This window comes from Callithrix jacchus, chromosome 4, assembly GCF_049354715.1.
Source record: "Callithrix jacchus isolate 240 chromosome 4, calJac240_pri, whole genome shotgun sequence".
NCBI classification, from domain to species: Eukaryota; Metazoa; Chordata; class Mammalia; order Primates; family Cebidae; genus Callithrix; species Callithrix jacchus.
In genome coordinates this window covers 38680407-38704608 of record NC_133505.1, presented here as the reverse complement: position 1 = coordinate 38704608, position 24202 = coordinate 38680407, and the positions used below count along the sequence as shown (strand labels likewise).

Below are 24202 nucleotides of genomic sequence, written 5' to 3'. Positions count from 1 at the left end.
GCTCACTTCCTCTCCTCAGGGTCAAGAATCAATCCCCTAAGAATCCCCCTGCCTCAGGTACTCCATTCTGTCATCAGGGGGTCAAGAAAGGTCCACACAGAACTAAGACCCAAGCACGCCACCGTCCTCACCTCCATGGACAGAGCCCAGGTAAGAGCCACCCCTACTCTTCCTCCCTCATCTCCCACAGCCTCAGCACCACTGTCTGCCTTGAGTCCACCAGGACTGTGCTCCTGATGACCTTTCCCTGTTTGCGTCAGCCACCCTGGGACCCCCACATACCCTGCATTCACATACCCACAAGGTTCTGCACACCCCTTTTCTGTCCTCCTCATCCTCCCTCCCCGACTTCAGAAATCTTCCCACAGCATTCCCTGGAATTCTCAGCCCATGATCAGCAAAACCTCCACATCCTTTCTCAGGATGTTCCTGCCCCTTGCAGCTCCAGCAGGAACCTGAGTTTCCCAGAGGACACAGAACCTTCAGAAGTCCTCCCACATGGAGAGTTTCCCCAGCGACTTGTACTTTTGGACTCACTTCTCATTGTGGTTTTGAGACCTTCCTGCCTCCCTCTGCCTTAAGCCCCCTAAGCTTTCATCAGATTAGGGCCTCACTCCCCTCATTATAGCCACTCCCTGTGGGCTGCAGGCCATTCCTCTCAATTCTGACTTTTTTTTTTTTTTTTTTTGAGACAGTCTTGCTCTATTTCCAGGAGCCAGGCTGGAGTGCAGTGGTGCGATCTCCGCTTACTGCAAACTCTGCCTCCCACGTTCAAGCAATTCTCCTGCCTCAGCCTCCCAAGTAGCTGTTACTACAGGTGCACGCCACTACGCCCAGCTAATTTTTGTATTTTTTAGTAGAAATGGGGTTTCCCCATGTTAGCCAGGATGGTCTTGATCTCCTGACCTTGTGATCTGCCTGCCTCGGCCTCCCAAAGTGCTGGGATTACAGGTGTAAGCCACCATGCCCGGCTCAATCCTGACTCTTGTAGCTCCTGGTTCACTGGCTTGCTCTCCAGCAGTGCTGTCTCCTTGATCTTGATGACTTCAACATATGCAGATGTGGTGGGCTGAGTGATGGTTCCCTAAGAAGTCCAGTCTCAATCCTTAGAACCTGTGAACAGGTTGCATTACATGGCAAAAGGGACATTACTCATGAATGAAGATTAAGGACCTTAAAATAGAAATATCCTGCACTATTAGCATGGGCCCAGTCAAACAACATGAGCCATTAAAAGCAGAGAACCTGCTCTAGCTGGAGTCAGAGATGTCGCAGAAGAGGGAAGAAGAGAAGACACAGCAGAGGAAGCCAGAGGTTCCAAGTCGGGGACCAGATGTGCCACAGGGCCACGTGTGAGGACCCAAAAGAAGGCTCTCGGAGCTAAGTGTGGCTCCCAAATGGCAGCCAGAAAAGAAAAAGAAACCTCAGTTCTATCTGCAAGGAAGTGAATTCAGCCAAGAGCCTCAATGAACTTGGGAGTGGATTTTTCCCCAGAGTCTTCAGGAAGGAACACAGACCGGCCCTTCCTTGATCTTAGCCCCATCAGACTGTGGGGACTTACAGCCCACACGACTGTGACATGATGAAGAGGGGCTGTTTAACGCCACTTTGGTTGGGGTAATTTTATGACAGCAATAGACACCCACACAGCAGAGAGGATGCCCTCACTCCCTGGTTTCTGAGATCCTAAAACTCCTCTCCTCTGTGACCTCCTCTGCTGGGCCTGGGCCCTGTGTCATCATTTAGGCCTGGTCATGGCCAAGAACTCCAGCTCTGAAATACTCTCAGTCTCACACTTCCCACTCTCTGACCATCTTCCCACTCATCCCCTTGCAGGGTGGCCACAGGCTCTGAGGACACAGATATTATCATTTTATCATGTTGTAATTTTACATCAGCAAATAATTCATTCTATGAGTACTTGTTTTTCAGGTTTGGTGTCCATCTTGTAGTACATCAATTCCAGCAATCCTTTGACACACTCAGCCTCTGGGATTCTCAATCTAGTGATACTGCCTTCTACCCATTGTCCCTCAGCCCTGGGTGTCCTCTCCTGCCTCCTCACCCATTTTGGATTCTGTGGTAAATAATCTCCATCCCTCCCTTCCCTCTCCCTTGTGTAGTCACACTTACTTGGCAAAACTACACAGCTGGTGGGTTCCACCTCTGCCTATGCTGCACCCCCTGAGCTGCAGGAGGCTGGAGGGCTGCACACAGGATGCTGACTGCTCCATCTAATTTCCCAACCCAAACCTCATGGGGAGCACCCACCATGGCTGGCAATCACTCTCTCCCTGCGTGGCCCACCCTCAGTGTCCTCCTGGCCTGGGTGACTCTTACACACCTTCTCTCTGTGCTAACACATCCAACCCTCCTTCGCCATTCTTACTTCAGCTGATGACCTTGCCTTCCACTTCACTAAGAAAACCCAACACGTTAGAAGACACTTCACAGAGTCCTCCACCCTCTGCTCATGCATTTACAGCTGTGCCGCTTGATGGGCCTTCCACCACAGAGACAGCTGTTGTAGCTTCACCTACTCCCAGCCAGAACCAGTTCCTCTGCTGGTGCTCCAAACCTCATCACATCTCATCTACTTAAAGATATTAATCCATCAGTCCATTCCTTTTTTTCTCTTCAAACATCATGATTTTTTTCTGTCTCCACTGGACCATGTGGCAGTAACAAGAATGCATATCTGAGGCCCTTAGCTAGAGGAAGGATAGCTGATGATGGTCCCAGCTATTCTAGCCTGAAGTCTATCACCACATTTGCCCTGAAATAGGCTCCTTCCAGCCAACGATTGAGAACAGCAGGGAAATTAAGGCAGGACCTCTCCTCCGAAGAAGGCTGACAGCTCCAGGGCTCTCTGATCCCCATACTGAACTTTCCTTATCCTGCACTGGGTCTAGGACGCTTCCAGCTGACCTTCCCTCCCTCTCTCCTTCACTGGGGTTTAGACTTGCATTATGCTCGGATGGCTCTCCCAGCATTTTCTGTCTTCCTTCCCAATTTCTTTCACAAGCATTTACCTATTGAATCCTGGCACATTTAAATCTATATTAGTGTCTTCTCCTCAGGGATCCTAACTAACAAGAGTGGTACCAGGAGTGTTCCAAGAACACAAGCAAAAGCAAGGGGATTTGGGATGAGCTCACCCACTGCTGGCCAAGAGGATGCCATCTGGGTGAGTGGAGGACACAGAAACTGCACAGCACAAGGTGCAGCTGAGCAACTGTGGATCTGCCCAGTGCTGACCCGAGAAGACGCCCTGGTTAGGGGATGCTATGGCAGGTGTGATGAGAGAAGCCTCTGCACAATAACGACAGGGTGAGACGGAAACCTGCAAAGACAGTGCAGGTGGCTGGTGACTGCTCGGCTGTGTTGATGGTCTATGAAAGCATAATGAGGATCTGAGGACTGTTAACAGCAGTCACTGGCTATGTGTGCAAGCCTCTGCACTGTCTCATAGACAGTCCTTTATCTCCTATAGAGGATGGGCAGACAGCATGGAATAGCAGCTGAAGACATCACTGTGAGGGTCACAGCACTCAGAGATGTTTGACACTCAGCCAAGGCAGGCCTGCTCTGGGAAAGTCAGTGCCCTGGTGGGGAAACCTGAGATTCTGCAAACTGGAACAGGGTTATCCAATGGGTACCCTCCAGGACCCTCTGGGCATGCAGAGGAAGCCCACCCTTTTCTAGTAATTGTTCCCACTTCCTATGCTGGAAAATGCTGCAGAAGCCTCACCTCTATGATGCAGCAGGAATCTGACTCAGGAGCTTTGCAAAAATGATCCCACATGTCCTTGTGGGAGCCCGAGGAGCACTTCTGGGACTGGAATTTGAAAGTGCTTGATCAAGGGGTCAGAATGTCAGCCTGGATGAATAAAAACCCTTTGGCTTGAGGGCACTTCTCAGGACATGGGTTTATTGAGGACTCCAGGGCATGAGGCACACTCACTGCCAGGTGGCTCTGTGTAGACGGGAAAAAATAATGGCCAACTCTCGGCACGTTAGCCCTGACTTAGTTGCCCTGGAACAACTAAGCCAGAGGCCCACCAGGGTCATGTCCCACCAGAAGGCCCAGAGGGCACACCTTACACCAGAGCCCTCAGAAACATGCTGGAGAGAGAGACCCGCATCACTAAGAGTGTCAGGGTGTTGTCCTCTGTAGAATAAGGATCATAATAGGAAATGTGGTCCCAGAGTTGGCCTAGTTACTATCTGTTGGGAGGGTGTGGCCCTGAAGAGATAGAGATCAAGCGGTGGCAGTAGCCTGCAAATGTCAGAGGGTGGGGTTCCCATGACAACCCCAATAGAGCATCCAAGGTGCTGCTTGACCTGCAGGGAGTGTGGGGAAGGTGAATAGAGGGCGGTGTCCCAGGGTCAGAGCAGAAGGGTGGCCAGTAAGGGCGCTGCTTGACATCTGTGATAAGAAAGCAAGAATTGAGGAGCAGGAGGCTGAGGGTTTTTGACCCAATACAAAATCAGAATCCATTCTCAATGCCCAGACCTCAGCCAACTTTCAGATTCAGATCCCAGTGGCAGAGGAGGAGGAGTCCATATGCCCAGGAGGAAGGACCCTGGAACACCATGTGCGAATATGCTGAGTCAATTCCCTGAGCTCTTCTGCAAAGGAACCTATATCCATGTACTCAGAAGGCTGTACACTGAGAAAGGGAAACAGGCAGAAGTTGGGGAAGTGATGACATTGGTTGTAAGCTGACACTGATGCCCAGATTCCCACAGCATCATCATGTCCCATCAGAGAAGTGCTTCCAGAGCCCAGGACACATTATAACTCATAATCCCGTGGTCCCAGCCCTGTTTATTCCCTATTCCATGAGTGCATATTTGGCACTGATGCCCTGGCAGCTGGAGTCACCTTCACACTGGGTCCCTAGCCTGTGGAGTAAGGGCTCTTATTGGGCTGAAGGCCAAAGGGAAACCTCAGAAACTGCCCTCATCCCAACTGAATGAGAGGTGATATTATGTCCCAGGGCCGGTCTTGTGGAGGTTATTGCAGGTATTGTGGGGGTAGCACCACGGTTAAAGAGCTGTAGGAGGTCTGGTGATGTTGAAGTTGCCTATTATCTTTGTGTGTTTTTTCCTTGAAGAAGCCTGATGGGGCCTAAAGAATGAGCAGGATTACTTCAGATGTGACCAAGTAGCTGTCTTTGCTGCAGCTGCCATGCCGGCTGGAGATCACTGCTAGCAGAGGGTAATAACCCAAATGGTGCGCAGCCGTGGATTTGCTGAGTGCATTCCTTTCCAATTAGAAGATGGATATGAAGTTATTCACAATTCATACCACATTTATTTATACTTCCTCTGAGAGCTATTATAACTCTCGTGCCATCTGTAACATAGTCTCAAGAGATCCTGGATATTCTACAGAATATTAAATCTGTTCGTTTCATTGGCAACATCATAGATTGGGGTGGATGAGGAAGAAGGTGGAAAGTACGCTGGACATCTTGGTAAAACACACGCACCCCAGAAAGAGGAGGATACATTTCACAGAACTTCAGGAGTGGCCACTGCCGTGAAATTTTATGGGTCTGGTGGCTAAGGCCATGCAGGGATATTTGTTCCAAGTAAAAACCAAACCAAACAAAGAAAACCCATTGCATCTTTCATTCTCACTTAAAAAAAAAAAAAGGGAAACACACTGCTTGGTGAATCTCATAGGTTTCTGACAACGCCATGTTCTAGGTATATCATCTGGGCCCACATTTTGGGTGACATAGGAGGAGGCCAGCTTCAAGTGGGGCCTACACAGGACAGGACCCTGCAGCAGATTCAGGCTGTGGCCCAGTCAGCCCCATCCCTCAGACCCCTGGCGCTGGAGGTGGCAGGGGTGGGGAAAGATGCAGGATGGAGCTGAACCAGGCATCAGTGGAGAGTCACAGTGGGGGGCCTGGGATCTGGAGTAAGATCATGTCATTCACAGCAGAGACATATGCCTCCTTCTAGAAGCAACCTTTACTGTTACTGGCTCTGATCAGATAGAATTCTTGACCATGGGACACCAAGAACCATGTGATGCCAAGTGCTTATATGAATTGGCTTCTGTGTGACCTACAGAGTCATAGATTGGACTGGTCCAACAGTGTCCATTATGAGATAAAGTGGTCCACGTGGATTGAGCCTGAAGCCCAAGTTAACTCCTCATCAGCCCAGGGGCACCGTCCTCACCTGCCCCTGAGGTGGCGTGGAACAACCAAGCAGACAAATGGAAGTCAGCCAGCCTTCTCTGTGGGTCAGCTCAGACCTGGCAGGATGGGTGTGTGAATGCAGCACCCACAATGGCTCCCTTCACCTGTCCATCCTGCCAGGTTACTCATCTTTTTGAGGCTACCTATGGGGCCAGCAGGACTGACTTCCACCTGCCAAGGCCGATCTACCTTCTGCTGCCTCTAAATGTCCAACTTGTCAGGATTAAGGGCAGTGATAGGCCCTAATGAGCCCTTCTAGGGCACTATTTCTTTAGGTGATGAAATAGCCACTAAGTGACACTCTGACCACATTGAGCCTCATCATGGAAGGGCCAAAGGTTCATCCTCACAGGGATAGACACTCACTCCATGGGTAGGCTTTTTTCCCCCTATTCTCAGACTCTCAGCCAGCACCACTATCCAGGAGCTGCTGACCTTCCTGATCCACAGGTTTGGAATTGTTTTCAGCACAGTATCTTCCTGGGGCACCGTCCTCACAGGGAATTGGATGTAGGTACAGCATGGGCCATGACCAGGGGACCCACTGATCCTATCACCATCTGCACCGTGCAGGAGCTGCAGGCCACACAGGACACTGGACAGGCCTTCAACAGGCACAACTCAGTACCAGCTTGGAGGAAACACTGAGGAGTGGGTGCCATCTTTCAGGACACAGTGCAGCTATTGAATCAGAGATATCACCACTGTGCTGTATTCTCAGTAGCGAGAAACTTGGGTCCAGAAAGCAAGGTATGGAAGAGGGTGTGGCTCCATGTCCCATCGCTTATATTCACCCACTGTTGAATGTGTACGTCTCATCTCCTGAATCTGGGTGTTGTAGTATAGGAGGCCCTGGTTTCCAAAAGGGAGGCACTCAGACAAGGGGACATACAAGAGCTCAGTAAACTACGCATTGCAGTTGCCTTCAGGGAAGTCTGGACAGTATGGGCCCAGAGACAAGCAGGGGGAAGGGCACTCCCCTTCCCTCCAGGCAGGGGTGATGGACCCCGATCCCCAGGAGGAGAATACAGGGCTCCTGTTACACAATAGGGGCAGGAGGAGTTGGTGTGAAACCCACAGATTCACTTGGGGGCCTCCTTGTTCCCCTTGTCCCATTGTAAATGTGAACAGAATCATCCAGTGACCCAGTCTGAGAGAGTTTGGTTTCCAAAGTCCCAGACCCCTTGCGGGGAAGGTGTGAGCCACTCTCCCAGGTAATTTCCCAAGGCCTTGCTCTTGCGCTCTGACATCCTCAGCAGCATTGGTGCAGAGGCCTGGCTTCCCATGGGTTGTCCCCAGACACTGCCGGGTACAGCAGGGACGCTAAGGCAGGCCAGTACTGGGCAACATGGACTCCTCTGTTGGCCAACGGTGGCTGGAGGACTCCTCCATGGCCTTGCTCATCTGTCCTCAGATGGCCTGTGGTCTAGGATGCATGCGTCCAACAAACCTTCTATCCTCTTGTCCGGCACTGGAGTCAGCTTTGCCTCTGGGCCTGCCACTTTTCCCAGGGTTCTCAGGCTCCCTGCCTATATTCTCTGACAGCTGTGTCCCCGAGTAAACCTTGTGGGAGGCCCTGAGCCAGAAGCACTCAAGGAAATCTCTCCCAGATCCCTGCCCACTGGAAACTGCAGGAGATGATGAATATTTGTTGTTTTGGGCTGCTAAGCTTTACGTGACTTATTATACAGCAATAGACAACTAATAGAGCTTCAAAAGACAGAATGAATTATTGCACTTTAATTTTTATTTTCTGGAAATTAATAGATATTCAATGTTATCTGGTTCTAAGATTTCAGAAGTTCAATATCTTAATAGGATGTAGTTTATTACCACTCACAACAATCTATTTATTTTAACTTCAGTTGCCTACTGTGACCCAATTAAACACAAAGGAAGATCGTGGCTATGCTAGGATGAGTCAGTGATGGCCTCCAGAAAACGACTCCGGGTTATGCACCTTCCCCCAGTGACTCAGTCAACACTACTGTGGGTGCTGCTGTGCAGGGTCCTGCACATGTAAGTAAGGTCCCAAATCAGTTGACGTTAAGACCGTGACTATCCAGGCTTGACCTGTCCTAATCAGGTGAGCTCTTAAAACAACTTGGTTCTTCCTCAGCAAAGTGACTCACAGTGTGAGAGGGATTCAATGTGAGGGGTTTCCTCCACTGTGAGCTTTGAAAATGGAAGGGCCATGTGGCAAAGGATGCTGGTGGGCACCAGGAATCGGGAGCAGCTCCACCCCACCTCCACCTGACAGCTGCAGGGAGCAAGGACTCCAATCCTACAGCTGCCTGAAACTGAATTCTGCCACCAAGCTCTGTATACGCTTAGAGGAGGACCCAACCTCAACATGAGGACACAGCTTGTGAAACTCTCAGCAGGAAACCATTCACACCAGCCTGTGGCCCTCACTAGTCATGTACAAGGCTATCTAGGTTCCCAGGAGTATGGAAGCTTTCCAGAACCCTGCTTCCCCAGAGCATCTCACTCCCAGCTTTCCCTTCCTGTCCTTTCTGCATGTCTAATACTTTCCTCAATTGACATATACATATTTTTTTTTTGCCTCAGAGGTAGCTGCTGACTCATTGGCTTTTAAAGTTTTTTTTTCTTTTTCTTTTTTTTTTAAATGAAATTCTCTCTGCCTTGGCTGACTCTCTGCTGTGAGACAGATTGAAGCAAGGGGAGAATGTGAACCATTTCTGTTCATCCTTCAGGGAGTTGTCCAAAGGCCAAAAAAATAAGAAAGAATTCTTTGAGATCAAGATCTGCTCAGCTCCATGTGGCAGCAGGAACCCACGCTGGGGACCCAGGCTGCTGTCTTCAAGACCACTGCTCACCTGGAGGGAGAAATGGCCAAGGGTAAGTTGTGACCCCACGAAGCTCTGCTGCCGAGTCCAGTTGTTGTTGTTGTTTCTTTTCTGCATTCACTTGGTTTCTATAAACCTTTGAAGATTTTCAATACCCTTGATTGTCAATCCAATCAGAATATCTGTTGGTGCAGTCCAGGAATCTGTGTTTTAACAACTCTCCTCAAGATTGTGTGTGTGTGTGTGTGTGTGTGTGTGTGTGTGTGTGCTGATATTTCACAACCACATTGTCTCTTGTGTCATCCCTCTTGTGGGGGGCTGGGCTCCTGGAGTTTCTTATGCCACTGTGTTCTCTGACGTCACTCCCCTCAGCTGCTTTTGAGCTGTGCTTGTGCAGCACAATTCCTGGCCTGTTAATTGTCTCCAGGAAACGTTTTTACTTGGTAAACATTCATCAACCCCCTACCTTATCCTGGGTACTGTACTCCATGGATTGGAGTCTCAGAAAAAGGAATCAAACTTCCTCAGACCTCATGGATGGCACAGTCTAGGTAGGGATGGGAAGATGGATGAAGAAATGATAACACAGCATAGTAAGTGCTTTACATTATTTTTTCATTTTAACTCTACATTATTAATATTTTATAATGACAGTATTGACTTACATGTACCTACGATTACCTCTTTCTTTCTTTCTTATTCCTTTCTCTTTCCTTCCTTCCTTCCTTTCTTTCCTTTCTTTCTTTTTTCCCTCCCTCCCTCCCTTCTTCCCTCCCTCCCTTCCTTCCTTCCATCCATATTTTATGACCTAATATTTTTAGAGTAGGAATTTTGCCAATAAACCAATGGTCCCAATTGTATAAAAATGTCCTTATTTTACTCTTATTCTTGAAAGACGAATTTGCCAGCCACAGATTTCTCCTTTCACATTGCTTTTCCCTGAGCTCTTCTAAGATGCTCTTTCTTCTGGTTGCTGTAGGTAATTAGGAGAAATCAGCTACATTCTAACCCAGCTCATGTTCAGATGATCTGTGTTTCTGCTGTGGCTACCTTTAAGTTCACCATTTGTCTTTAGCATCTGACACTCCAGGGCGGTATGAGCAGAAGTTGTTCTCTTTCATTCGCAGGGTTATGCACACATTTGCTTAATCTTTAACCATAATCATTTTATGGAATGCCTCCTTCCATTTACTCTCTTTCCATGTTCTAGGAATTGAACCAGTGTTAAACCTTATTCAGCCATTATATTCACTGTGAAACCCAGAATAATAACCTCACAAATATATCCAAACCTTAAGCCCCAGAACTTTTAAATATGTTACCTTACAGAACAAAAGGGACTTACAGATATGATTAAGGGTTTGGACTTTGTGATGGGGAGATTATTTTGGATTATCTTGGCAGGCCCAATCTGATCACAACTTCTTCTTTTATTTTAATTTTTATTATAAATTCCAGGGTAAGTGTATAGGATGTACAGGTTTGTTACATACACAAATGTGTGCCATGGTAGTTTGCTGCACTTGTCACCCCATCATCTAGGTACTAAGCCCAGCGTGCATAACTATTTTTCCTAATACTCTCCCTCCCCCAAGCTACTCCATGACAGGCCCCACTGTGTGTTTCCCCGCTACCTGTGTTCATGTGTTCTCATTATTCAGCTTGCACTTGTAAGTGAGAACATGCTATAGTAGTTTGTTTGTTTTTCTGTATCTGAATGAGTTTGCTGAGGATAATGGCTTCCAGCTCCATCCATGTCCCTGCAAAGGACATGATGTTATTCCTTTTTACAGCTGCATAGTAATCCATGGTGTGTTTATGCCACATTTTTCTTTATCCAGTCTGTCATTGATGGGCATGTGGGTTGATTCCATGTCATTGTTATTGTGAATAGTGCTGCAATGAACCTACGTGCACATGTATCTTTGTAATATAATGATTTCTATTCCTTTGTGTGTATACCCAGTAATGAGATTGCTGGGTCAAATAGTATTTCTGGTTCTTAATTTCTGAGGAATGGTCGCACCATCCTCCACAATGGTTGAACTAGTTTACATCCCCACCAACAGTGTGAAAGCATTCCTATTTGTCTGCAAACTCAGAAATAGCATCTACTATTTCTTGACTTTTTAATAATCTCCATTATGGCTGGTGTGAGATGATACCTACCTGTGGTTTTGATTTGCATTTCTCTAATGGTCAGTGATGAGGAGCTTTTTTTCCATAGGTGTGTTAGCTATCTTCTTTTAGAAAGTCTTCTTTTGAGAACTGTCCAATTATGTCTTTTGCCCACTTTTTATTGGGATTGTTTTTTTCTTGTAAATTTAGTTAAGTTCCTTGGAACTTCTGGGTATTAGACCTTTGTCAGATGAATATATTGTAAATTTCCCCCCACTTTGTAGGTTGTCTGTTCATTCTGGTAATCGTTTGTTTTGCTGTGCAGAAGCTCTTTAGTTTAATTAGATCTCATTTGCCAATTTCGGCTTTTGTTCCAATTGCTTTTCATGTTTTTGTCGTGAAATCTTTGACTGTTCCTATGTCCTGAATGGTATTGCCTAGATTTTCTTCTAGAGTTTTTATAGTTTTGGGTTTTACATTTATGTCTTTAATCCATATTAGATAATTTTTGTATAATGTGTAAGAAGGGGTCCAGTTTCAATTTTCTGCATATGGCTAGCCAGTTCTCCCAGCACTTATTAAATAAGAAATATCTTCCTGGTTGCTTGTTTTGGTCAGGTTTGTCGAAGATCACATAGTTGTACATGTGTGGTCTTATTTCTGAGTTATCGATTCTGTTCCATTGGTCTATGTGCTGTTTTGTACCAGTACCATGCTGTTGGTTACTGTAGCCTTGTAGTGTAGTTCGAAGTTGAGTAGCATGATGTCTCCAGTTTTGTTCTTTTTGCTTAGGATTGTCTTGGCTTACAAGCTTTTTTTGGTTCCATATGAATTTTAGAATAATTTCTTCTAATTCTTTGAAAAATGTCAATGGTAGTTCCATAAAAATAGCATTGAATATATACATCACTTTGGGCAGTATGGCCATTTTCCAGATGTTGATTCTTCCTACCCATGAGTATAAAGTGTTTTTACATTTGTTTGTGTCCTCTCTGATTTCCTTGAGTAGCGGTTTGTAGTTCTCTTCGAAGAAGTCCTTCAATTCCCTTGTCAGCTGCATTCCTAGGCATCTTATTCTGTTTTTTACAATCTTGAATAGAAGTTTATTCATGATTTGACTCTCCGCTTGTCTGTTGTTGATGTATAGGAATGCTTATGACTTTTGCACACTGATTTTGTATCCTGAGACTTTACTGGAGTTATTTCTTAGCTTAAGAAGCTTTTCTGCTGAGACAATTGGGTTTTCTAGATATAGGATCATGCCATTTGCAAACAAAAACAATTTGACTTTTTCTCTTCCTGTTTGAATATCCTTTTTTTCTCTTACCTGATTGCCCTGGCCAGAATTTCTAATACTATGTTGAATAGGAGTGATGAGAGAGGGCATCTTTGTCTTGTGCTAGTGTTAAAGGGGAATGCTCCCAGCTTTTGCCCATTCAGTATGATATTGGTTATGGGCTTGCCATAGCTGGCTTTTATTGTTTTGAGGTATGTTTCTTCAATACCTAATTTACTGAGAGTTTAAAAATATGGCATGCTTCAAAAATTTGTGTGTCACCTTTGTGCAGGGAACATGCTGATCTTCCCTGCATTGCTCCATTTTTTAATCTATGTGCTGCCAAAGCGAGCACTGATCACAAGTTATTAAAAGTGGAGATCACTGAAGAAATGTGGGTGAGAGGGAGTGTGGATTTCATCTGCAGTAGTTTCTGCATCTAGTGAAATGTGATCACCTCTGTCTTTTATTCTTTCATTAAGTGGTAAAATGCATTACAGAGTTAAAGTTTAAATATTTTTCTATTCTTGGGATTCATAACCTGGGCAGGATATTTAATTTGCTTATAGCTCATTGGTGAACACAGTCTACTACCATTTATCTCAGTATTTTTGCATCTAGTTGCTTAGAAGTGATTATCCTATCATGGTTTTCTCTTATGTATTTGCTAGCTGGCTTTAGAATCTATGTGATTTATGCATAAACAATAATGAGTTCACTCACTTTCTCCATGTTTCCTCATTCTCTGGAATATTATGTATAAGTTCAGTAACCTTCTTCTAAGTTTTGGCAGAACTTATCTGTAAAACATTCTGGATACGCCTGAGGGGAAATAAAGTTCTACAACCATTTTAACTTCTTTACTTGTAGTAAGTTCTTCCCATTGACGTAATCTTGTTCATAGTTTCACAATTATTTTAACCTGTACTATATCTTTAGTGGCATATTTATCTGTCATAATGCTGTTTGATTCTTAATTACCATTGCCTGATTTATTTTTTCATCCAAAGACACAGCTGCTTTTGGCACACTGGGCCCTCAACAGTGGCAGCTGCCAGATCATCCTTGGTGAGTGTTGACTCAATTGCTGTGCCCATGCAGTGTCCATCCCAGCCATCATGGCTATTTTGTGTAGAGACTCCATGAGCAAGTCCTCTGTGGCTGAGTGGCCTCATCCATCAAGCCATCTCGCCCACCTTATTACAGGGAGCTCCACCCCATAAAGACCCTCTGGTAGGCATCCACACACAACCACTATCTTCACACACTCTGCCTATAGCAGGAGGTCTATGTGTACCTCTCTCCTCCACCTCCCAATTTTCCAACTCTGTTTTCTTCAAGTTGGTGACTGGCCAGCCAAGCCATGAGCCACTGCCCATGACTCATTCATTCATGTACTACTGGGGCATCATTTCACATCCTCTACCTCCCATGGGACTGTTTGGGTTTTGATTCCTAGTTCTTGGCTCGACAGCCATTACAAAAGCTATTCTGGTGTCAGCTCCCAAGCCTACTGCTCTTGTTGTAGATTCTCCTCTTTATATATATTTATTTCCTGGAATGAAAAAAATGCAGTAATTTTTTCAATGCAGCATTTCCAAGGATGTGCAGTAGAAGTGATTCTTCTTACTGTAGAAGTGATTCTTCTTACTGTAGATAGAATTGCTTGAAAACACCAGAAATGTATATCTGAGTGAAGGACAGCATGTATGGAGAAAAGGGGACAATCCACAAGCGGGCAGTGGATTTTCATTAAGTGAACACTCAGGCAAACAACACCCATATCAAAGTACAGCAGTCACAGCCTCCTGGAAACACCTTTGGGACCTACTCTGTCATGAACCACCCTCCCCCACCCTAGAGTAGACACTCTTGATTTTTCAGCTCCATCAAGTCGTTTATATTCTTTATGCTGGTTATTCTAGTTAGCATTTTGTCTAACCTTTTCTCAAGGTTCTTAGTTTCCTTGCATTGGGTTAGAACATGCTCCTTTAGCTAGGAAAATTTGTTATTATCCACCTTCTGAAGCCTGCTTCTGTCAATTCATGAAACTCATTCTCCATCCAGTTTTGTTCCCTTGCTGTTGAGAAATTGTGATCCCTTGGAGGAGAAGAGGTGTTCTGGGTTTTGGCGATTTCAGCCTTTTTGTGCTGGTTTCTTCCCATCTTCGTGCATTTATCTACCTTTGGTCTTTGAAACTGGTGACTTTTGGATGGGGTCTCTGAGTGGATGTCCTTTCTATTGATTTGAAGCTATTTCTTTCTGTTTTTAGTATTCCTTCTAACAATCAGGCCCCTCTGCTTCAGGTCTGCTGGAGTTTGCTGGAGGTCCACTCCAGACCCTGCTTGCCTGGGAATTATCCATGGGGGCTGCAGAACAGCAAAGATTGCTGCCTGTTCCTTCTTCTGGTAGCTTCATCTCAGAAGGGTACCTGCCAGATGTCAGCCAGAGCTCTCCTGTATAACGTGTCTCCTGGTCAGGATAAATGGGGGTCAGGGAACCACATGAGGAAGCAGTCTGTCGCTTATCAGAGCTCAAGTGCTGTGCTGGGAGATCTGTTGCTCCCTTCAGAGCTGCTGGACAGGGACATTTAAGTCTGCTGAAGCAGAACCCACAACCACCCTTTCCCCAGGTGCTCTGTTCCAGGAAGGTAGGAGCTTTTTTGAATAAGTCCCTGATGGTCTACTGCTTTTTTTCAGAGATGCCCTGCCCAGCAAGAAGGGGGTCTAGTCACTGTCTGCCTGCAGAGGCACTGCTGAGCTGCCGTGGGCTCTGCCCAGTTGCTATGTAAACTTCCCAGGGGCATTGTTTACACAGGCGAGGTTAAAACCACCTACCTGAGCCTCAGCAATGGGGGACACCCCTTCCCCCCACCGAGCTCATGTCCCAGGTTGAGCTCACACTGCTGTGCTGGCTGTGAGGATTTCAGGCCAGTGGATCTTAGCTTGCTGGTCTTCCTGGGGGTGGGACCCACTGAGCCAGATCACTTGGCTCCCTGGCTTCAGCTCCCTTTTCTTCAGGGGAATGAGTGGTTCTGTCTAACTGGAGTTCCAGGTGCCGTGGGGGTATGAGGAAAAAAAAGAAAACTGCTGTGGCTAAGACAGCCACCCAGTTTTGTGCTGCAAACCCAGGAAGCTGGTGTTGTAGGAACCAGAAGGAATCTCCTGGTCTGCAGGTTGTGAAGACTGTGGGAAAAGTGCAGTATATGAGCCAGAGTGCTAGAGTGTCCAAAAAGTCCCTAATGGCTTCCGTTGACTAGGAGAGGGAGTTCTCCAACTCCTTGGCTTCCTGGGTGAGTTGATACCCCACCCTGCCTCAGTAGCCCTCCTTGGGCTGCACCCACTATCTAACCAGCCCCACTGAAATGAACCTGACCTCAGTTAGAAATGTGGGGATCGCTTGCCTTCTGGCTTGCTCTTGCTGGGAACTGCAAACCAGAGCTGTTCCTATCAGGCCATCTTGGCAGAAGTCCACTCTTGATTCTTAACACAGATTAGTTCTGCCAGCTCTAGTTGAATGGCGTTATGTAGTCACCATCTTGTCCCTGGGTCTCATCGTCTTGACGTGCGTGGTCGTAGCCTATTCACTCCCATGGCTGTCCAATACTCCACTTTATAATAGCTCACACTTCTCATTCCTTTACTATTGATAGACAATTGTTTTGTATCCATATTTTACAAACTGTGCTGGTATGAATAATATTATTATGTATTTTGGCACACACATACATGCATTTTTATTGGTTTATAACCAAGAGTGCAAGTGGTAGGTCATAGGTGAGTAGATGCTTGGCTCAAAAAACAAACTCTCAAAAAACAAGTTTCTAGTAGTAAACAAACAGAAGAGGAGGGTAAATCTCTTATTTCAGAAATTATCAGGAAGTGAAGAAGTAATGAAAGACTGAGACTATAATAATTCTTTTGCAACCCATCATAAATTAACAGATTTAGCCATTGAATAGCAATGACAATTATTAACACAATACAAGAAAAAACTAATGTTTGGTTCTTCCTCTTGATGGCAGAATCCAGTACCATCAAACAAGTCCAAGTGAAAAAGAAATCAAGCCTGAAGCTAAGCGAACCTCCACAGCCAATTACCAGTTTAGAGGCAATACAGGTAATAGAAATACACATTTAACTATGCCTTGGGAGCAATCAGCAAAATGCACACTATGGGAAGCTCTACCACACAATATACATTTCAAGGAGAATCTATAGAATAAAAGAGAACAAAGTATATTTCTAAAGGTAAAACTAAATTATAATTTTAGATGATAAAATTATAAAATAGAACATAGAAGTGATGATCATCAAAGCCAGAAGAGAAAAGAGTTTACCCCTGGGCTGGGGCAAATGATGGGCCTTCTGGTTTGCCCCCTAAACGTCTATCCCTGGTGGTTAATGGGTGTTTACATTTTATTAAAGGACACAAATTTTAGACAGATTTTTTTCCTTTTGGAGTACTGTATTTTATCATATGACACAAAGGCTAATGAAAAAGTACTTTATAAAGTATGGTTCCTGTTTTGTACAAAGCCTCCTCTGCATTTTCCTCTCTGGACACAGAGCACCCAGAACAACCAGCAACCCCAGTACCCCCAGCAGGGTGACCTCACTTCTAAGTGTGCATGCAGCTCACATCGCCAGAGGCAATATACAGGTTTACTCCTTGACTCCTGGAAGCACCTGATAGGACACAGCTGAGGGGAAGCCTTCCCCGCCGTCTGCAGGCTCTTGGCCGTCAGTGTAGAGGGAGTTGGTCCTCACCTCTCCATAGGCGCCTTCACGGCCAGAGCCTCCCCTCTGCATGGGGGAGTAAGGCCTGGCCCTTACCCTGAACACGTGACATGGATCTCGCCAAAGGTAGACATGACACCATTCCCCCCCCAGCAACCTCATCCCTCTTTTGCTTTACAGGAAAGTCGATTCAACCTGGTATCCAGTGAAGAAATCCCTAGTGCAAAGGAGAGGTGGATCTCAGGACTGTGCGTCATTTGCAAAAGGAAGCGCATGAACCACCAGGTGGGGCTGCTGAGCTGCTTCTGCTCCGAGGAGGTGGATGTCCGGGATGAGCTTTAAGGTGAAGAGAGGGATGTCATTGCTCATCCTCCAGGTTCCAAGTAAAAACCTTCCTGCCCAGCCCTTCTCGTTCTCCTTGAATCCTCAAAGCCAGTGAGGACTGTCTCCTCACCTCCCTGGACTAGGCTTTTTAACACTGGAAAGTGGATGTGATTTCTAGTTTCAGCATGTCCTGGTTTATTGTGCTGCCAGTAAAATAAAATCAAAATATACATCGAATAAATAATAACTAAAATAACCCATAGTGAGCAAAGGTTTACAATGTATTTTTTAGAGTCAAGATGTACCTCTGTGACTGGGCTGGAGTCCAGTGGTGCAATCATAGCTCACTGCAGCCTTGAATTCATGAGCTCAAGGGATCTTCCCACCTCGCCTCCCCAATACCTGGAAATACAAGTGCCCATGCCCACGCCTAAGGGTACTTATTTTTATTTTATTTTTTACAGATGAAGGTCTCATATGTTGTCCGAGCTGGTCTCCAACTCCTGATCTTAAGTGATCCTTTTTCCTTAGTGTCCTGAATTGCTGGGATTACAGGCATGAGCTGTCATGCTTGGCTCATCCTGTACTGAAACCATCAAGATTTCCTCCTCCAAGTGTGGACACAGCAGCAGACACCCCTTGTCTCTTGGGTCAGGTTACTGGGTAAAGTGGAATAACAGGGCAATGGAGTTGACAGGGAGGGCCAGCTGTCCCAGGGCCACCATATTCAGGGATAACTCCTCTTTCTGGGCAGGACTGTTGTTTGATTACCTTTGTATTCATAATAGTTCTGAAATCATAGGATGATGAGACTCAAGACTGGCTAAGATTTTTTTTTCAAAAACACCATCTCTGAGATTTGTTTATCTTTTGAAATTTTTTTGTGTCTCAATTTCCTTAAGAATTTAACTCATTCTTAACATTTCATAGTTCACTTCCAGTTAATAATGTACTAGTACCCATAAATATAGAAATCTTGCAACCATTTGTCCTCTATAAAATGTTCATCTTTTATAATATAGATATTATATGTAATATATCTATATAGGTTATAAACCCCACAAAAAAGAACTTTTTACTTTTTCTTATCTTTAAACAGTTCTGTGTATATAAAGGAAGTGTAAATGAGGGAAGCAAGATAGCCTTTTGCACTTAGCTCAATATTTACCATTTTCTATCATCTTCATCTTTTCTGATTATCCCATTTTCCACCTGGTATCATTTGCCTCTAGCCTGAGGAATTTTCTTTACCAGTTGTTACTGTGCAGATCTGCTGGTGACAAATTCTCTCAATTTTCTTTTACCTGAAATATCTTCTTATTTTGCCTTTCTTTAAAGGACATCTATGCTGGATGTAGAATTCTTAGTTGACCTTTTATTCTTGCAGGACTTTAAAAATGTTATTCTACTTTCTTTTGTTTGTTGGTTTCTAATAAGAAGTCATTGGTCAGGACAGGAGAAACAGAGAAACCAAAACTGGGAAAATAACATGGTAGACCTAACACTTATCACATCGATAATGACAGAAACCTACATGAATCAACAATCCAATGAAGAGCAGCAATTGTGTGACTTGGTTTAAAAAACACACAGAACAATTCTAACTGGCGTGAGATGGTATCTCAATGTAGTTTTGATTTGCATTTCTCTAATGACCAGTGATAATGAGCATTTTTTCATATGCTTTTGGCCTCATGTATGTCTTCTTTTGTAAAGTATCTGCTCATGTCCTTTGCCCACTTTTGAATGGGCTTGTTTTTTTTTTTTTTTTGGTAAATCTGTTTTAGTTCTTTGTAAATTCTGGATATCAGCCCTTTGTCAGATGGGTAAACTGCAAAAATTTTTTCCCATTCTGTTGGTTGCCAATTCACTCTAATGATTGTTTCTTTTGCCGTGCAGAAGCTGTGGAGTTTAATTAAGTCCCATTTGTCTATTTTGGCTTTTGTTGCCAATGTTTTTGGTGTTTTGGTCATGAAGTCCTTGCCTACTCTTATGTCCTGAATGGTTTTGCCTAGATTTTCTTCTAGGGTTTTGATGGTGCCAGGTCTTATGTTTAAGTCTTTAATCCATCTGGAGTTAATTTTAGTGTAAGGTGTCAGGAAGGGATCCAGTTTCTGCTTTCTGCACATGGCTAGCCAGTTTCCCCAACACCATTTATTAAACAGGAAATCCTTTCCCCATTGCATGTTTTTGTCAGGTGGCAATCATTAAAAAATCTGGAGACAACAGATGCTGGAGAGGATGTGGAGAAATAGGAACATTTTTACACTGTTGGTGGGAATGTATATTAGTTCAACCATTGTGGAAGACAGTGTGGCGATTCCTCAAGGACCTAGAAATAGAAATTCCATTTGACCCAGCAATCCCATTACTGGGTATATATCGAAAAAATTATAAATCATTCTACTATAAAGACACATGCACACGAATGTTCATTGCAGCACTGTTTACAATAGCAAAGATCTGGAACCAACCCAAATGCCCATCAATGATAGACTGGACAGGGAAAATGTGGCACATATACACCATGGAATATTATGAAGCCATAAAAAACGATGAGTTCGTGTCCTTTGTAGGGACATGGATGAACCTGGAAACCATCATTCTCAGCAAACTGACACAAGAACAGAAAATGAAATGCCGCATGTTCTCACTCATAGGTGGGTGTTGAACAATGAGAACACATGGACACAGGGAAGGGAGCACTACACACTGGGGTCTGTAGGGGGAATAGGGGAGGGACAGTGGGGGCTGGGGAGTTGGGGAGAGAGAGCATGGGGAGAAATGACAGATATAGGTGAAGGAGAGGAAGGCAGCAAATCACACTGCCACATGTGTACCTATGCAACTATCTTGCATGTTCTTCACATGTACCCCAAAACCTAAAATCCAATAAAAAGATAAATAAGTAAAATAAAAAATAAAAAAACCACAGAACCAAACTATATGTAGTTTCCAGATATGCACTTTCTTTTCTTTTCTTTTTTTTTTTTTTTGTAACTTTTATTTTTAGTTAAGGGGTACATGTGCAGGTTTGTTATATAGGTAAATTTGTGTCATGGGTTTTTTGTACAGATTATTTCTGTACCCATTGCTACCCACCCAAGTATTAAGCCTGAGTACCCATTAGCTCTTTTTCCTGATCCTCTCCTTCCTCCCTTCCTCCACCCTCAAGTAGACCCCAATGTGTGCTGTACCTCTCTATGTGTCTATGCTTTCTCATCATTTAGCTCCCACTAATAAGTAAGAATATGTGGTATTTGGTTTTCTGTTCCTGCATTAGTTTGCTAAGGAAAATGGCCTCCAACTCCATCCATGATCCTGCAAAGGGCATGATCTCATTCTTTTTCATGGTTGCATAGTATTCTATGGTGTATATTTCTCACTTCTTTTTTTTTTTTTTTTGAGATGGAGTCTCACTTTGTCACCAGGCTGGAGTGCAGTGGCATGATCTCAGCTCACTGCAACTTCTGCCTGCTGAGTTCAAGCGATTCTCCTGCCTCAGCCTCCCAAGTAGCTGGGACTAGAGGCATACACCACCACGCCCAGCTAATTTTTGTATTGTTAGGAGAGATGGTGTTTCACTATGTTGACCGGGGTTGTCTCCCTCACTTGACCTCATGATCTGCCTGCTTTGGCCTCCTAAAGTGCTGGAGGCAGTCACATTTTCTTTATCCAGCCTACTATTGATGAACATTTAGGTTGATTCCAGGTCTTTGCTATTGTGAATAGTGCTGCAGTGAACATATATGTACATATAAGACATGCACTTTTTTTTTTTATTTAATTTATTTTATTTTACTTTGAGTTCCAGGACACATGCAGAACCTGCAGGTTTGTTACATAGTCTACCATGGTGGTTTGCTGCACCTATTGACCCATCCTCTAAGTTCCCTCCCCTCAATCCCTACACCCCAACAGGCCCTGGAATGTGATGTCCCCCTCCCTGTGTCCATGTATTCTCATTGTTCAGCTCCCACTTAGAAGTGAGAACATGCGGTGTTTAGTTTTCTGTTCCTATGTTAGTTTCCTGAGGATGACGGCTTGCAGCTTCATCCATGTCCCTGAAAAGGACATGAACTAATTCCTTTTCATGGCTGTGCAGTTTTCCATGGTGTATATGTACTGCATTATCTTAATCCAGTCTATCATTGATGGGCATTTGGTTTGGTTTCCTGTCTTTGCTATTGTAAATAGTAGTGCAGTAAACATACATGTGCATGTGTCTTTATAGTAGAATGATTTATATTCCTTCAGGTATATGTCCAGGAATAGGATTGCTGAGTCAAATAGTATTTCTGGTCCTAGATCTTTGAGGAATGGCCACACTGTCCTCCACAATGGTTGAACTAGTTTACATTTCCACCAACAGTGCAAAAGTGTTCCCATTGCTCCACAGCCTTGCTAGCATCTATCTTTTCTTGACTTTTTAATAATTGCCATTCTGACTGACAAGAGATGACATGTCATTGTGATTTTGATTTGCATTTCTGTAATGGTCAGTGATATTGAACTTTTTTTCATATGTTTCCTGGCCATGTAAATGTTTTCTGAGAAGGGTCTGTTCATATCCTCTGCCCACTTTTTTATGGGGCTGGGTTTTTTTCTTGTAAATTTGTTTAAGTTCCTTGTAAACAAACATGTGAGCTCTCGTCATTCTTGTTTAAACACGTAACAGGAATCCTAACCAGTGCAACATGGCAAGTCAATGAAATAAAACACCAATAGGAGGACCAGGCATGGTGGCTCATGCCTGTAATCCCTGCATTTTGGAAAGCTGATCACTTGAGTTCAGGAGTTTGAGACAAGCCTGATAGTGAGACCTCATCTCTATTACATACAAATAACTTTAAAAGAAAAAAGATGAAAAGGAAGAAATAAATGTCTTTCTTTGTCACCAGCTTCATTGCATATGTAAAAAACACTAGGGAATTCAGAAAAAAATCTCTGAATTAATCACTGAATTCACCAAATAATTCATAAAATATATGTAATAAGTGACTTAGATGAACATGAAAAGATAGCAAACAACACTAGTCAAGTTAAAACCACAGTGAGAAACCACCCCAGAACACCTAGAATAGGCAACGTTAAAAAGACATAAGATAAGTCTAAATACCGGTAAGAATATGGAAAAAACAGGAATGTCTGATATTGCTGGTGCAAATGCAAAAAATGTTGCAGTCAATTTGTAAAGCGGTTTGGCAATTTCTTATACAGCTACTCATCCATTACCACATGACCCAGCAATTCCACAAATATGTATTTATCCAAAAGAAATAAAAGTGTAAGGCCACACTTGTGAACAGTTACTTATAGTGGCTTCATTAATAACACACCCTAACTGGAGTAATCCACATGTCTCAACTGGAGACTAGAGAAACAGATGAGTAAACTGGGATTCCAGCAATACTGGGCAGCTACTCAGCAACAAGAAAGGAATGAATGTCATCATCTCAAACATTGTTACGCTAAGGGAGACCAAACAAAGGACTGCACATGATTGTGTGTCCATGACATTCTAGAAATTTCACTCTTGCAGTCACAGAAAGCAGGGCAGTTGTTGAGTAAAGGGAAGGGGTGATGGTGGGAGGCAAGGATTAAATAGAAAGGGACAGAAAAAAAGTTTTTAGGGAAAAGAAACTGTCCTCTACAGTGCCACAATTTGAGAGTGACTGGGCAATGGGAACTGAGGGGACAGGAGGGTGTGAGGGATGAGAGGGGCAGAGAGAAGGGCTGCAGAAGCAGGAGGTGAGGAAAAGGAGCAGGGGAAAGAATTCTAAAGCAGTGGAAGAGCCTAGCAGGGGGCTCTTTGCTTCCAGTATTTAATACATTTTGTGGGACTGCCTAAAATGTATTAAATACTTCCTAATGGCTTCCCTATGATTAAAAAAAAAGGTACAAAAATTCCAAGTGTCTGAATAGAATATGCACAGTGCTTACATGTGCATAGCTCACGAAAGCAGGCAGTGCTTGAGCGCTGGTGAAGAGCACTGGGACTGCATGGAGCTCTCGCAACTCTGAGTGATGACTACAGGCTCCCGGTTCAATACACAGTAACCTGCTTCTTCTTATTCAGGAGGTGCTCTGGACTCATATAGGAAAACTCCAGCTAGGGAATGAAAATAATTTTAAATGCAACAATCTGGAGTCACAGATCCATAGACTGGGAAAGTAAAACTTAGGAGCTTTGAGAGTTTAACTGTGATGCTGTTTTGACCCAGGTCTTTGACAGATTGGAATCCTAACCATTCAGGGATTACAATATTGTGCTACCTACTGTATTAATAAAAAGGAAACTGGTCTCTATGAGAATCTCTATCTGGTGCCTTCAGACAAAACTTCACCAGGTGTAGAGAGAAAACCCCTGTCTCTACACCTCTATTCCAGGGCGAGCTCACTCTCTGACATCAACTTCCCCGTGGTGAGTCTCCGTGTACAAGAGTCCAAGGGGAGAAGTAAGGAGTGGGAGGCAGGGAGTCCAGTTCAGGAACGGGGATTCCAGGACCAGAAGTGAAGGGGAAAAGGCTGGGCGCAGCCTGGGGGTCTCTCTCTGGTTTCCACAGACAGATCCTTGGCCAGGACTCAGGCAGACAGTGTGAGAAAGAGGCTTGGTGTAGGAGAAGAGGGATCAGGACCAAGTCCTAGTTCCTGGGCGTGGCTCTCGGGGTCTCAGGCACCGAGGGGCGTGTCTGCACTGGCGAAGTGCCGCGT

The 24202-nt window shown here is 44.5% G+C and overlaps 2 protein-coding genes and 1 non-coding gene across 5 annotated transcripts in view; 1 reads left to right on the top strand and 2 right to left on the bottom strand.

Moving 5' to 3' along the window:
* Positions 1 to 24202, bottom strand: part of LOC108590331 (putative uncharacterized protein C6orf52) — a 231302-nt gene that overhangs the window by 88043 nt on the left and 119057 nt on the right. The window lies entirely within an intron of this gene.
* Positions 8887 to 24036, top strand: LOC144582320 (uncharacterized). 3 transcript variants are annotated; one of them, XM_078370643.1, is made up of 4 exons: positions 8887 to 9083; positions 16450 to 16544; positions 17345 to 17449; positions 23879 to 24036. In XM_078370643.1, exons 1-4 carry the CDS (start codon positions 9002 to 9004, stop codon positions 23894 to 23896), a joined length of 300 nt encoding a protein of 99 aa, XP_078226769.1. In that variant the 5' UTR covers positions 8887 to 9001; the 3' UTR covers positions 23897 to 24036. The 3 variants fall into 3 exon arrangements, with proteins under 3 accessions (XP_078226769.1, XP_078226768.1, XP_078226770.1); XM_078370642.1 differs by lacking the exon at positions 23879 to 24036 and having other exon boundaries at positions 17345 to 17744; XM_078370644.1 differs by lacking the exons at positions 8887 to 9083; positions 23879 to 24036 and adding an exon at positions 9393 to 9624 and having other exon boundaries at positions 17345 to 17744.
* Positions 12673 to 12780, bottom strand: LOC118153269 (U6 spliceosomal RNA). Its single transcript, XR_004742526.2, has one exon. It is a non-coding gene; the product is annotated as a U6 spliceosomal RNA (small nuclear RNA).